The 14253-nt window shown below is 40.1% G+C and overlaps 1 protein-coding gene across 2 annotated transcripts; it reads right to left on the bottom strand.

The window, feature by feature from the left end:
* Positions 1 to 295: 295 nt before the first annotated feature.
* On the bottom strand, positions 296 to 14144 carry fbln5 (fibulin 5). Of its 2 annotated transcripts, none has more exons than XM_044167464.1 (11): positions 13708 to 14140; positions 13472 to 13526; positions 13140 to 13188; positions 12656 to 12937; positions 7115 to 7237; positions 5886 to 6002; positions 5526 to 5642; positions 4366 to 4488; positions 3712 to 3838; positions 3374 to 3569; positions 296 to 1062 (listed from the first exon to the last, which is right to left on the bottom strand). In XM_044167464.1, exons 1-11 carry the CDS (start codon positions 13749 to 13751, stop codon positions 901 to 903), a joined length of 1395 nt encoding a protein of 464 aa, XP_044023399.1. In that variant the 5' UTR covers positions 13752 to 14140; the 3' UTR covers positions 296 to 900. The 2 variants fall into 2 exon arrangements, with proteins under 2 accessions (XP_044023399.1, XP_044023400.1); XM_044167465.1 differs by lacking the exon at positions 296 to 1062 and adding an exon at positions 2069 to 3184 and having other exon boundaries at positions 13708 to 14144.
* Between the last annotated feature and the right edge of the window lie 109 nt (positions 14145 to 14253).

The following is a 14253-nucleotide window of genomic DNA, read 5'->3' as shown; positions in this document are numbered from 1 at the left end:
ATAGTGCCAAAACAAAATTTGTTAACTGAAATAATCCCAAATTTTGTTATAGTGCTCCCCCAATAATTGGTATAGAGCTAAAAACATTTGTGCTGATATAATCCCCAAATTTGTTCTATTTATCTCAGACTCCAAAATTAGTACATTTATATAATCCTTGTTATAGCATCCAAAATCCCCCAAATTTGTGTACCCAACATTTGTTATTAATAATCACACAATTTCTTGTAGTCCCCCCAGAACATTAAATTATAACGCCAAAATTAGTTCAGGAGCCTGCTCATGCCAGGGACAGTTGTGTGGTGAAGACATTTATTGGTCTAAAAGAAACTGTGATCAATAATTCAGTTAATGAATGGTTGTTACATCATTTCAAATACTGCCACTGTACAATGCACAATTACACTTCTGCTCAGATGACCAGCTCTCATTAAAAAAACACGACAATTATCTGATGGCACTCATGATGCAATGACAGCTCTTGAATTCAGGCATATAAAAGTCACTTTCACAGCTTATCTGAAGGGATGAAAATTCACAGACAACTGGGGAAAACTGTATTGTGTATACACCGGTACTCAGTGAGGGTAATTTCCATCATTTTCAGGTCATTTTCTAAATAAAGGATGTCAGAAATTGTACACCATAAATATCCCTCTGTGTCGAAAGTCCATATCGCAGCCATAAAAGCTTAGTGTCCATTAAACCAGAGTGGGGATTCGAGCACAGGGATGCTTTCCCATCAGCTGATCTTGGCTGAGTCTTTATCGGACATGTCTTTAATGAGGATGACATAATGATAAAAAAAAAAAGATGATGAGCTGTCTCAAACAAACCATTACATCAGTTGCAGATGAGTGCAGCTTGATTCTTTGGGGCGATGTGGTTCATTTGGGACACTCAGAACGGGTGCTCTGAGACAAAAATTGTCAGACGTATGATGGAGCTGCCTCTGAAGTTGATGACGTTGTTGACCGTGACCATCTCCAAGTCCAGCACCACCTCCTTCGGTCCCTTGATGGGCCGTGACAAGACAAGTGTGGCGCTCACATTACTGGTTTGCTGAAAGATAAAGAAGACGGGAGAGGAATATGAGGAATGAAGTACAGAAAATGTGTGAATCTGACAGCTGTACATGATGGAGGAACTCCAAGTCTCAGGGATTAGTCATATCATTTACAACTAGCAAACACAAGCACAAAGTCAAGGAAAGTTAATGTGTTTTCCATAGTGCGTAAGGTCAGAGAAGGGCTTGTTTAAACAGGGAGAACACAAAGTAACTCAGTAAGATATTGTAAAATCTTATGTGGTCATTTAAATCATGCCACAGGGTATCTTTATGTTTTAAATAATCCTAAAAAGTCTCTACTAAGTCTGTATTTAACATGTTTGAGCAACAAAAATCACCCTCCCAAACACATTACACACACTTCTTGCTCCATCTACTGGCTGCACACTGCACTGAAAGGTCAGGTGCTTCATGTTTTACATCTTGGCCTTTCTTTACAGGCATTGTGCACTATGTATATTTGTGCTTACTTGGTATATAGGCCCTTTTCACAGCAGACATTTTGACTTTTCATTGTAGAAAAAGCACAGGTGTTGCTAATAACATTAACAATGTTTCTGTTCTGTTCAAATGTCATCATTCATTTTATGTTAAATTTTATGTGGAAAAGGTGTGTTGGTATGTAAACAAAAGATATTAGAGCTGAATAATTGTATATACAGAATCTGTTCAGACTCACACCTATAACAAAGTGATTTCGCTCAAAACTTTTGCCGCAATTTTTTTAATGTGAGCTTTTTAACCGCAAACCTACATGTTTATTTAAAAGTCCAGTGTGTAGGATTTAGTGGCATCTAGCAGTGAAATTGCAGTTTGCAACCATTTGAATACTGCTCGCATCACCCTCCTGTTCCAAGCGTGTAGGAGAAACTATGGTGGTCGCGAAACTTGTGAAAAACGCGAAAGGCCCTATCTAGAGCCAGTGTTTGGTTTGTCTGTTCTGGGCTACTGTAGAAAATGGCGGTGCAACATGGCGACCTCCATGGAAGGAGACCTGCTTCCTATGTAGATATAAACGGCTTATGCTAAGTTAAGGAAAACACAACGCTTCTTATTTTCAGGCGATTTTACACTAATGAAAGCATCCTTAATATATTATATTCCATCCTGCCAATAGCTCCTCATAAATGTTACATACTGGACCTTTAAAAGAAAATCAGTGTGGGATCGAACACATGACCTTAAACTGAGACTCGAAATTCAAACATACTCCAAGTTGTTTGTTGGGATTATTACTCTTTGGTGACTGATTAGGGCAAAAAAATGTAAACCCAGACTTTTTCACAGTGCGCCAAAATCCCCCAAATATGGTATAGTGGTCCAAACATTTGTTAATATCCCAAAATTTGTTATAGTACCTCAGGAATTAATTATTTGATAAAATCACACAATTTGTGATAGTGTCCCACATTCATCACTGTATGAGTTACAGTGCTTCCAAAGGCCCAAAAACAGGTCAATTATTACAGTACCTAAATTTGTTATAGCGCCCCCAAACCAGAAAATTTGGTACAACCCCCAAATATGTTGTTTGTTGTAATCCCCAAATTGTTCAAATCTTACTCTCATTAGCTGGGAGTATATTTTGAGATTTGAGATCCCAATACACACCATAATAAAAACAAGGGACTGTGTTTTTAAATTGCTAAATTATGACAAAAACTAACAAAGGAGTCTACATTTTTTCCTTAACGACAGTTCAGTCTGATGCTTAGGCAGAATAATCATATTTGTGAAGCGATTCTGATATAACTTGCTCACAGTTAACCTCATTAATAAGCACCATGATCGCATAAGAACAATCCAAGATGGTTTTTATGATTTTGGCAACATCTTCAGTAAGTAAACAGTCACAGCTGTGGTGTTTCTGCACTTCTACAGTTTGCTTAACAATCAAACAGTACTACAATTTCCATTCCTGCTCAGTTCTGCAATTTCCTTGGATTCTCTGGTGAGTGTGAGTTTCTGTAGGTAGCGCTGCTTTCTTTGTCTGTGAATCCATGGTAGCTCATGCTTACTACCAAGTTCTTGCTCTCTTTATTGCAAATAAACTGTAGTTGCTTGCTGCTGTCAGAAACATAGAACCCATCACTTCCTGTATGACAGAGGATTATCCTGGAAAAATCCACCACACAAGAAATGGAAATCAATTTATACATGTAACAAGAATGTTTCATTTTATTCCTTTGAGGTGTTAATGTCTGCTTGTGACATTTCACCATAAGTTATCATCACTGCATCATGTTCCTTCCCCTTCATATCTACAGGTTAGTGGAGTGTCTCATTCATCTCCGAAGTACTCACTCTCATGTAAAACTCTCGTCCTTCATTGCCTGACTTTATCTGGAAGATATAGAAGGCGCCGGGGTAGCGCGTGGTGGCCTGCATCTGGAAGATGTCTGCAGGCACACTGCGCCCTGACGACAAGTCCATGTGTCGGTACAGAACTGTGAAGGGCTTGTCCCTGCAGGCAGGGTTCTCAGCTGAACACATACACTGACTGCAGAAGAGGAGACACAGAGGGAGTTTAAGTTTTGGAGAATATAACTTTGTGTTCGGTATGGTTGTGGGATAAAGAACACAGATGAAGATGCATTCAAAGGATGAAAAACAGTTGGGGAAAATAGAGTGGAAATACTCACTTGTCACTAACTTCGATGTAAGGAGAGTGACACTGTAAAGGGTCCAGGCATGTATAGCCTCCCTGGAAATTGAAACATACTTGTGCTGTTGTACAGGTGTTGTTACCAGTGTCACATTCATTGATATCTTCAAAATCAAACACACAACAACCAAAGTCAGTTAAAACATCATCATCATCATCATCATCATCATCATCAGAGAAACAACATTTAGAAAGCATGAACAATGCAGTAATATTAAATAAGGTGACAGTTGTTTCAAACATTAACTGATGTAAAAACTGACCAGTAAACACGTAATACATATGTGCAACTAGTCTAAATGCTGGCTTAATTTCCCTTAAATCTTCAGTGTAGCATTGCAGGTGTTGATGTGCCATTTTAACCAAATAAAAACCTCAAAGACACATTTTAGGTGACGGATGAAAAATATTCAAATAGATCAAAGTAAAACAGGATTAAATTACATTCAAATCTTTGCTGATAAAAAAGAATTACTATACGAAACAAAGCAATTAAAATGCTGTTTTATGAGTAATGTTTCCATTCATAGTTTCCCAAATATTTGCCCTCTGTGACACTGCATCTAAACTGTATTCATTTCAGTCATTGTAAAGTAGTGACTGTGTCATTGTCTTTTGTCCTGAATTTTACCTTCACAACTCCTGCCGTCCTCGTATACAAAATATCCAGGCGGACAGATGCAGGAGAAAGAGCCGGGGGTGTTCACACAGCTGTGCTGACACAGAAACTCAGAGAAGCTGCACTCATCCAAGTCTACAGGGAATAAAAAAGGATTAATACTCATCAGAAAAAGATTGTGAGGGTGTGCTCAATGGCTCAGTGGGCAGCACTACGGGTTAACAGCAACTGAGGCCTGTCTGTGTGGATTTCCTCTAGGTGCTCTGGTTCACTCCCACAGTCCACAGATATGCAGGTTTAAAGAGGCTATAGGTGTGCATGTGTTTGTCTGTCTACAGTATGTATATATGTCAGCCTGTGATACACTGGCGGCCTCTTCAGGGTGTAACCTGCCTCACACCCAATCTGAGCTGGAATTGACTCCATCTCCCTGTGATGCTGCACAGGATATGCGGTTAATACGGTGGATAGACAGTGTTAATATAATAATGTAGTACATTATAAAAGAAAAACATTACAATATAAGTGTATCCAGTTGATAAATGTACAGCATTGCTCATTCAGAGTGATATTATACTATGTTTATCAGCTGCAAAACAGTAAATCAGTTTTACTCAATAGGATGTCAAACTTTAATGCTCTACAGACTGCAGTTTACATTTGGGAAATCATAAAAGGCTGTTTTTTTAAAATTAAGAAATTGATCAGTGATCACAGATTAGCAGTACTCATATCTTTTACTTAAGTAAAAGTAGCAAAACCACTCTGCAAATATATTCGGTTATAAGTAAAAGTCTTATATTCAAGATTCCACGTAAGTAAAAGTACAAGTATTAACAGCAAAATGTACCTAAAGTATTAAAGTAAAAGCAGAATTATCCCTTTCAGAGAGTCATATTGCTGGAATATTATTACTGATGGTTTAACACGTTATCAGCATTTTAATGTCACAGCTGGTGGAGGTGGAGCACATTTTAACTAAGTAGAGTAAAAAGAACAATATTTCCCTCCGAAATGTGGTGGAGTAGAAGTATAAAGTAGCATACAATTAAAATAGTCATTGAAATACAAAGTACCACAAAATTTTACTTAAGTACAGTACTTGAGTAAATGTACATAGTTACTTTCCACCACTGCTGATTAGACATCATTAAAATACCAGCTCGTCTCACCAATGCAAGAAGTACCGTCGGACGCCAGCTCGAATCCCTCGTCACAGTTGCACATAAAGGAGCCGTAAGTGTTGAAGCAGCCATGACTGCATGGTTCATCTTCACACTCATCCACATCTGGAGGAACAATAGTGGACAGGACTTTAACACAACATTGGTACGCAGCAGTGGAAGTGTGCATGTGTGTTTATCTGTGTGACAGCAAAGAAAGAAAATGTGTGTGTGAACAATGTTTGTGGGAGACTGACTGGATTGACTTATTTACACGTGTACCTGTATGTATCTGCACATGTTTCTGTGAACAAGCATTTATTATGCCTATGTGTGTGTGTGTGTGTGTGTGTGTGTGTGTGTGTGTACCTTGACAGGTCCTGCTGTCTGGGTTGAGGATGAAGCCGGGATTACAGGAGCAGGAATAAGAGCCAGGGACGTTGGCACACAGCTGTTGGCAGTAACCATAGCGACATTCATCAATGTCTGGTCAAAAAGAAAGAGAAACTGGTTATGGTCCATAACTTAAACATACTGTAGTTCTGTTTACTGTGATATAAATAAAAACACAGACTGTGATGTGAAAATTACTAAGCCACCTTCATTTTATTATCTTGACAATTTATTGATTTGATTTGGCAAGAACTTTGCTGAGCTGCTTTACTGCACAAAACATGAAGAGGGCGCTGTTCTTCTAGAGGAGAGCTAAAGCTTTCAGAGGTCACAATGGCATTTTGTAAACCAAGACAAGAAGCAGCATTGTTGTTTCTACATTATCCAACAGTGCTTACAAGTAATATGATCTTAATTTTAGGAAATAATTGCACTGATATCCCTCCATGGTGTCATTTCTGTACAGTACTTAAGTGGAATTGACCACTTTGGCGGTTTAGGTCATTAACTACAAATCATGTGTAATCTACTTTACTGCCAGATCAATCGTGTACCTTCAAGGCTGCCATTACATTCATTACAGTATTAAAACATCTGTTTGCAGAAGCTAGAAACCTGCTTGACAGAGAGAAACCATCTCAAGGAATAATTACTCCACTTTTTCCCCACTTTATTTTGTTGTCACCTGGTAACGAAAATGCCACCAGGGCCTGTTGTAACTCTTTCTTGTTGGTGATTTCAAGGAAAACATCACAGGCTTGAGAGTCAGCTGCTGGACATCAACCTATTTTAATGAAATCACTGAATTCACGTTATCCTTTTCACAATGTTTGATTACTGTTTGCTTTCCAGATTTATTTCCCATACAACATAGCTTGTGAATACAATGCCTTTTTGCAACACAAGTTTGACTTTCAAATGTCAGAGCTTCCTTAAACGCACCACAATTTAAGGGGTTCTCAACTGTTTCTGTTAGTAACTGCATTAGTGTACAATAACAATGTTCACTATGATGGTTTAGCATTCTCAAGCAAGTTTTAAATCTCTGCAAGTTGATTTTCACAACCTTTAATAAACTGACTGGTATGCCTTGGAAACATTTCAGTACTAATGTTAAGTACATGCTATGTAAAGTTAATTGGCTAAAATATGCAAAATCACTCCTTCACAATTAATTTGACAGTGGTATGCTACAGTTTACTCACCCTGGCACTGTCCACCAATGAGCCAGTATCCTTCAGTGCAGGAACAGGTGTAACCACCTGCTGTGTTGATGCAGACCTGGGTGGGGTTACAGTGATGAGAGTTTGTCTCACATTCATCAATATCTGAAACAGAGAGACGGAGCAGAGTAGAGAGAGAAGATGTTATATTAATAGTTTTTTTTGTCAAACCACATCCATTTATTTGGCTGACCCATCTTGTTTCTGTGTTTGAGTTGGGTGGGAATGATTGTGTTTTTGTGACTTACAGTGGAGATGTTATATTTCAAAATACAAATTGCAAGCTACAAAAAAAGCTACAGTCTACTGATGGTAACTCTACAGCAACATTTCAGGGTTACATGCCTTGCTCAAAAGCATGTCCACTAGACTAGAATTTCCCCTGCTGGCACAGAAATTGCACCGATAATCTTCTAGTCAAAAGTCTGTTTGTCCAACACTCAGGTTTTCACCACCCTGTGTTTAAAATACTCGTAACACAATAGTTAACGTTTCAATACAGCATCAGTTTACAATTGTTTTTCCACAAGATTAAAGATTTCTCAGATTACAATCTGAATTCCTTTAACACCCCTGGAGCCGCTCACACACTACATCATAATAGCCATATTTCCTTATGAGGATATGACAAATCAAAAATTCCATCCTCTGTTTATGGTTCTCAGACCATGAAGTCACCAATCTCTAGAAAACCAGTGAGGGAAGTGGGTGGGAGCCTGGCTTTCTGTTTGGACAGGCAGCTATGATAAGCGATAACGTCTGTCGGTGAGACTGTTGCCCTTTGTGCCAACTTGGACCACTGGCCCTTCTCGGGGGTGGAGGAGGCCCGGAGAGCTCGGCTGCCGGCCAACAGCTACATGACCCCAGCACCTGCTTGCAGTTACCAGTCAAAACCTCTCTGAATGGTCTTCATCTGCACCCCATGTGTAGCCTTACTGCAGATCTCCAACGTACACACTCACACACAAGCTGCAGGAGCGTTTCAGTTCAGCTCCTTATATAGACTGTGAGCTACCGGGGTCGCAGCGGGCAATCCTGATCAGCTTCAGGGGAGACATGACAGATGGGATTTACTTTAAAATGCCTCAATGTCGGTTACATGTAGGAGAACTGAGAAAACTGTCCTGAACAAGATTTTGACACCAAATTTGTACACAAACTGATTCTAAATCCCCAGTGACTTTTAATGCCAGGTCCCCTTGATTGCAAAGATTAACATGTCAGCTGTGTACATCATCTACTCTCAGAAAGCCCACAAGGTTGGAAATGTTTCTAAAGCCAAGAGGAGCATGTAATCCGTTAACTCAAGTAAAAACATGAAAATCCCCAAAAACTGGAGTTACGAGCGGAAATGAAAAGTACAGTCCCATGTGAAAACACGAGACGAGAGAGTATCTGATCTCTAGAGGCATCATTTGACTTATCTGTCTTACAAGATATATGAGGGTATAAAAGTGTGCTTGAGCAATCTAGCTCCTTCTTAAAGGGCCAGTTCACTCAAATTACAAAAACATATTCTCTCATCTGCCACCATTCGTGTCTGGTCATGCAGGTAGGTTTTATGTGCAGAAGTGTTGAAATATCTGCGTCCAAAATTAATGCAATCAATTCAATAATGAAGGTGAATAAAATTGAATTCAATGCTCCACAGAGCACTGAAAAACTATATCGGAAAAACTCAACAGCAACATGTCTTTCCAGAAACAATGTCTCTCTTAATCCGGATTATCTACAATAGTTCTGTTTTTTGTGAAACACACTGATTCGCTTTCCTGACGAGAGTTTCATGAGAAGATTGATACCAGTCTTGTATCTGTCTGCTCAATATGAAGCTGGAGCTAGGCAATAGTTAGCTTAGCTTGGAAAAAAAGACAGAGGGCACACAGCTAGCCTTGTTCTATCCAAAATCCACCTTCCAGCACTTCTTTATCTTGTTTGTTTAATACTTAAAAAAACAAATTGTAAATACGACACGTTGCGGACACAAGTTGTGCCGGACTATTTTATGGCTTTTCACACTGTTTGGATTAAACAAACAAGATATAAAATGTTAATTAGTAAGCTTTAGAGGTGCTGGTAGGCAGATTTTTTTACCTTTGGACAGTGCCAGGCTAGCCCGTTTTCCCGTTTCCAGTCTTTATGCTAAGATAACCGGCTTCTGGCTGCAACTTCATATTTACAGTACAGCCATGATAGTGGTATCACTGTTGTCATCTAATGCTCTGCAAGACAGCAAATAAGCATATTTCCCAAAACGTCGAACCATTCCTATACGGTCAGTCTTAATGCTACAGTGTACAATGACTCTTTAGACTACAATTTTGTTTCCAACTTTGAGGAAACAGTTTGGGGAAAGCCCTTTCCTGTTTCAATATCACAATGCCCTCGTGCACAAAGCCACATCCACAGAGAAAGTACTGGTGTGGAAGAACTTGGCTGGGATGAACTCTAACGCAGACTGCAAGCCAGGCCTTCAGTGGCCAACCTCACCAATACTCTTGTGGCTGAATGGGAGTAAATCCCTGCAGCCAGGCTCTGAAATCGAGTTTCTTTCCAACAGAGTGGAGGCTGTTACAGCAGCAGGTTAATGGTTTTGGAAAGAGATGTTCAACAATCCACATGTCCACATAATTTTGGCCATATAGTGTATCTGCATGGCTAGACACCACAAGGGATAGGTAAATTATAATGTCTTTTAGTAAATTGTGTGACCTGCTGCAATGATGGGTTTCAGAAATCTGCTGAGAGAGGGATAATACTATAACACACCATAATGCTGCTTGTAAAATACCTTTGCAGTACTATGACCATGGAAAAACAAACCCACAGATGCATAAACACATACATGAGGGCTAATTTATTCAATTGTTCTCCCAAAGTGGTGCCATTAGTGACAATGATGGAGCATAGTCCCATTAACTTAAAGACAAAGCAATGTTTGTTGCAGATTCAGACAGGAAGTCACAGTCTGTGTAATTTCTGCCCCACAGCAGCATCAATCAACAACCCATTACATCACCCCACACACACACACACACACACCTGCCTTTAGGGGTGTGAGGCCTTGTTACGATTGGCTCCCACAGAGGTATGCATGTTCTCCAGGCACAGATTTGGCAACAAATTACCTCATGTTTGGCACACTGTTGGTGTAGTTTACCCAAACAAGGTTGTGAGCCGATTCCCTGACAGGCCTTCTCCCCTACAAAGAGAAACAGTCCGTATTTGTGCATGAGCTAAACTCTGAAGCTCTCTTTAAAGGGAGAAAACTGTACTATATGTGTACACTTTCCACTCATTACATGGTCACGGCTGATTAACCCAAAATGACATAAAAACGCCCCAAATGGACTTTAAGGAGGCCATTTTCAACAGCTTGTCCCGGCTGGACACACTGGGGTGATTATGTTAAGATGTATTTAAGACAGCTGGGGACACATAGTGTTTATATGACAGCTGGGATCTCTTGTGGTTGTGAAATTCAACAGAATCAATCAGAAAGCAGAAATTTCCTCACTTTGAAGAGTTGAAGGCCCCCTCTGCTCCGGATGGGTGACGGCAGACATGACACTGTACCGAGCATCAAACAACATCTGTCCCTGCAATCTGATGGATTCATGCATTCCCCTGGAGTTCAACCACAATCTTTAATGACTTACACTGAATTTCTGGCCTCTATCGCCTTTCCCTTGTGTCACCTCGTCCATCTAGTTTCACTCTAACATCTGATAAACAGCAGGAGGTGGCAGATGTGGGGACTGTCTTTCTCAAAACATTCACATCTTTCAAGCAGAGATTGCAGCAAATGGGCTACAAACTGCAAACAGCTGCAGCAGAGGACAGACACTATCAACCCTTGCATCTCTTGCAGGTAATTATGTAGTAATAATTCATAAAACTTGATGTGAACACTCACTACACTCTTGTGGCAGCCAAGACAACCCCTAAAAATGAGGATCCCATGACTTTGAAAACAATGTTGGAAAAGTGATTCCAGGAGAGCAAATTTGACCTTAAGCAGTTCCCAACCGAAGGTTCCTGCCAAAGGGTCGCATGATAAATCTGAGGGGATACGAGATGATAAGGAAAGCAAAAGATTATATTTCACAAAATTACACAAGTTACACAAAATTTGTTTTTCTCTAATCTTTGCAAATTTTCTTACAAACTAATGGATAATTTTGCATCTTCAGGCCCCTAAAAACTAAATTTAAACAATCTGAGAAGAAATCTCACTCTTTCTTTACACTAGCCACCAACTGGTGAAATATACAACCTGTGACAAAAAGGTTGCAAGTAGACATTGCTTTATTTTTAGGGGTGCAAACCACTGTGGCTGCAGAAACTGACTTCTGGCTAACTGCCTTCATTCACTGTCTGTGATGGATGGGAGTACATGCTGACCCATTGCAAATAACTAAACAAGGTTTTTGTGTGGCTTGTATAAGCAAACAACTAAAACAATGAGCAGCACTTTTGGAAAAGCTGAAGACTTTTGATAAATAAGACCCACAGGCAGGGTGAAGTGTTATTTCCTCCACAGTTTTAAATCTGTCTTGAAGACAAGAAAAGTGAGGTTTGCAACACTGTTGGTGCATCATATGGCTGAGATTTATACATGAACTGTCCTGAAACAAGTAAACCAGACCAATACAGTCTAATAAGGAGGTTAAAGTAAATCAGACTGTGATGGAAAGTAACTAAGTACATTTACTCAAGTACTGTACTTAAGTACAGTGTTGTGTTACCTATAATTTATTTGAGTATTTCCATTTGATGCTACTTTATACTTCTACTCCACTACACATCAGATAGAAATATTGTACTTTTAATTCAACTACTTTTATCTGAAAGCTGGAGTACAGATAAAGACTTTTGCACTAAAAAAGCAGGTTATAAAACACAATGCAGGTTATAAAACACAATGCATGGTTAAAAATCAATTCAATGCTTTTGAAAAAATCTGTCTATTAGGGGCCCATTGTCACATTTCAGACATCTCTGAGTTGTTAGCAGTTCCACCAAAGAGATATTTCTCCTCTAAACTTCTCAGATGGTTTCATTTAACAGTTTGAGGCCCAAATATGAGGGGGAAAAATCCAATATTTCACAATATAAAAATGACTTTGCTTTTTCTTCTTTCCTGCCACATTAACCATCTCAGGACCCCTAAGTTTTCTATTGTTAACCACTGGAGAGGGCCTGACCCCTAGGTTAGGAACCACTGGACTAATCTATCAAACTGTAAAGTAATTAAAAATACCTCCACCTCGTAAGCTCCAACAGTAAAATGCTGCTTACACATTTATGCATCAGTATTAACAATCTAATAATGTCATATATAATAATACACAGGTACCTTTACTTTTGATTATTTAAGTACATTTTGCGATAATACTTCTACTTAAGTAGGAATTTGAATGCATGAATTACTTGTAGCGGAGTATTTTTACTGAAGGAAAGGATCTGAGTACTTATTCCAACCACCGAAATCAGAGTGCATGTCTGCAGACAGTGACTCACCATTACAGGTGCCATCATCTGCAGGAGTATATCCCAGGATGCACTGCGCAGTGGTCCTCACTCTGGGGTAGCTGGGTTCCACAGATCTCGGAGGAGCTGGGAGGAAGGTGTCTGAAAATCCAACCGACGTGTCCGGGTAAACTGGCTCAGGCAGGGCCGGGGTCTCCGGTCTGTACGGCTGGTTGTACAAGGTCCTCGTGATGCACAGGTAGCCTCCGTTCTGATTCACACAGCGCATGTCTCCTCGGCAAGCATCTGGCAGGGTACGACACTCATCCACATCTGGAATACAGAACGGTGCACTGATAAGGCCAATCCTGCGTCCAGAATCTGTGGGCTTGTGATTAATTTACTTCTCACTACTATGTTAGTTTGGGAACTTATTCTACTTCACACTGCACTGTTTTTACTCTAGATAAGGTTCTTAATTACATGCCCAAAATGTAACTTCTCACAATATGAGAGTAGAAGTCATGTCACTCACCTATACACTGTCTTGCCCTGCGGTCATACGCAAAACCATCTGTGCAGGTCTGAGGAGAGATGATCAAGAAGCTGTTTGAGTGTGTTTGCCCTTTTAATCATAATTCATGTTATCTGGAGTTGCTGAAATTTTAACTATTCATGCAATATGATTTTCTACGAGACTTCTAATGCAAATAACACAAGCTTTATCGGGTTTCTTGCGGCATTAAAGCCGTTGACTACATCAAAATGGCATGGCACAGCAACACATGCAGACTATGACCATGACCTTAGTCTAAATGAATGAAAACCCTGAAAACACGATTTCAATGAAGGGAGGTGTTATGTTACCTGTCCATGTCCAGGCTGGATACAAAGCAGAATAAATAACAGAGCTGCCAACATCCTGCAAAGAGGGGATTTCAAATTTTACTTTCTTCTCAGAGGCAGCGTCGTTGAAAAACCAGGAACTCGGTGCAAGCACCCCGTTACATATTCATTCAAACACACAACTAAAGCAAAAACAACTCAACTAAATCCATTACGCAAAGGTAAAGCCAGATTCAGAAAAAAAAAAGATTACTGACCTTGTAGATGAGCAAAACCTGAAGCCACGTATTTCAAAAAGCATGGTTTATAGTTTCTCTCAAAGTAAAGATTTAGACGACCCGTAAATTCCCCACAAATCCCCTCGCCACTACCCAGCAGGGCACTCACCACCCCCCAACTATGCGCCTTTACGCGAAAGCCGACACCAGGTTTTCATTAACCGCTGTCTGGTCGAGCTGAAGCTTCGGTACATTGACCAACTGTTGCAGGAATGCCTTTTCAAAATGGACTGTTTCTGCCCCGCACTCTGTCGGCTCTACAGACTATTTAGCAATGCAAATTGACGGGCCCCCTCCGAGCGCTTTCACAACAGCTGGATTCAATCAGGGAGAGCCAGCCCCCTCCAGTCAGAGCGCACAGAGAGACAGCGGCCCCACAGCGGCGCACTCACTCCAACAAGCTGCTCCTCCTGTGCTGTTGGGCAAAAAAGCATAAAGCATACACAGTGGGTGTCTGTTTTCCAAAGATATAAAAACACACACACACACACACACACACACACACACACACACACACGACTACTT

This window comes from Siniperca chuatsi, linkage group LG15 (assembly GCF_020085105.1).
Source record: "Siniperca chuatsi isolate FFG_IHB_CAS linkage group LG15, ASM2008510v1, whole genome shotgun sequence".
Classification (NCBI taxonomy): Eukaryota; Metazoa; Chordata; class Actinopteri; order Centrarchiformes; family Sinipercidae; genus Siniperca; species Siniperca chuatsi.
The sequence above is the reverse complement of the archived record's forward strand: the minus strand, read 5'-3'. Positions and strand labels throughout refer to the sequence as shown.

Bases quoted from the DNA above. Each gene is read 5' to 3' on its own strand.
- fbln5 (XM_044167464.1), bottom strand. From the start codon at position 13,751: ATGCTTTTTGAAATACGTGGCTTCAGGTTTTGCTCATCTACAAG. The intron at 5,643-5,885 runs GTACACACACAC...TTGTTCCTCCAG, and splicing joins AGACAGCAGGACCTGTCAAG to ATGTGGATGAGTGTGAAGAT. The intron at 3,839-4,365 runs GTAAAATTCAGG...TTGATTTTGAAG, and splicing joins GGACGGCAGGAGTTGTGAAG to ATATCAATGAATGTGACACT.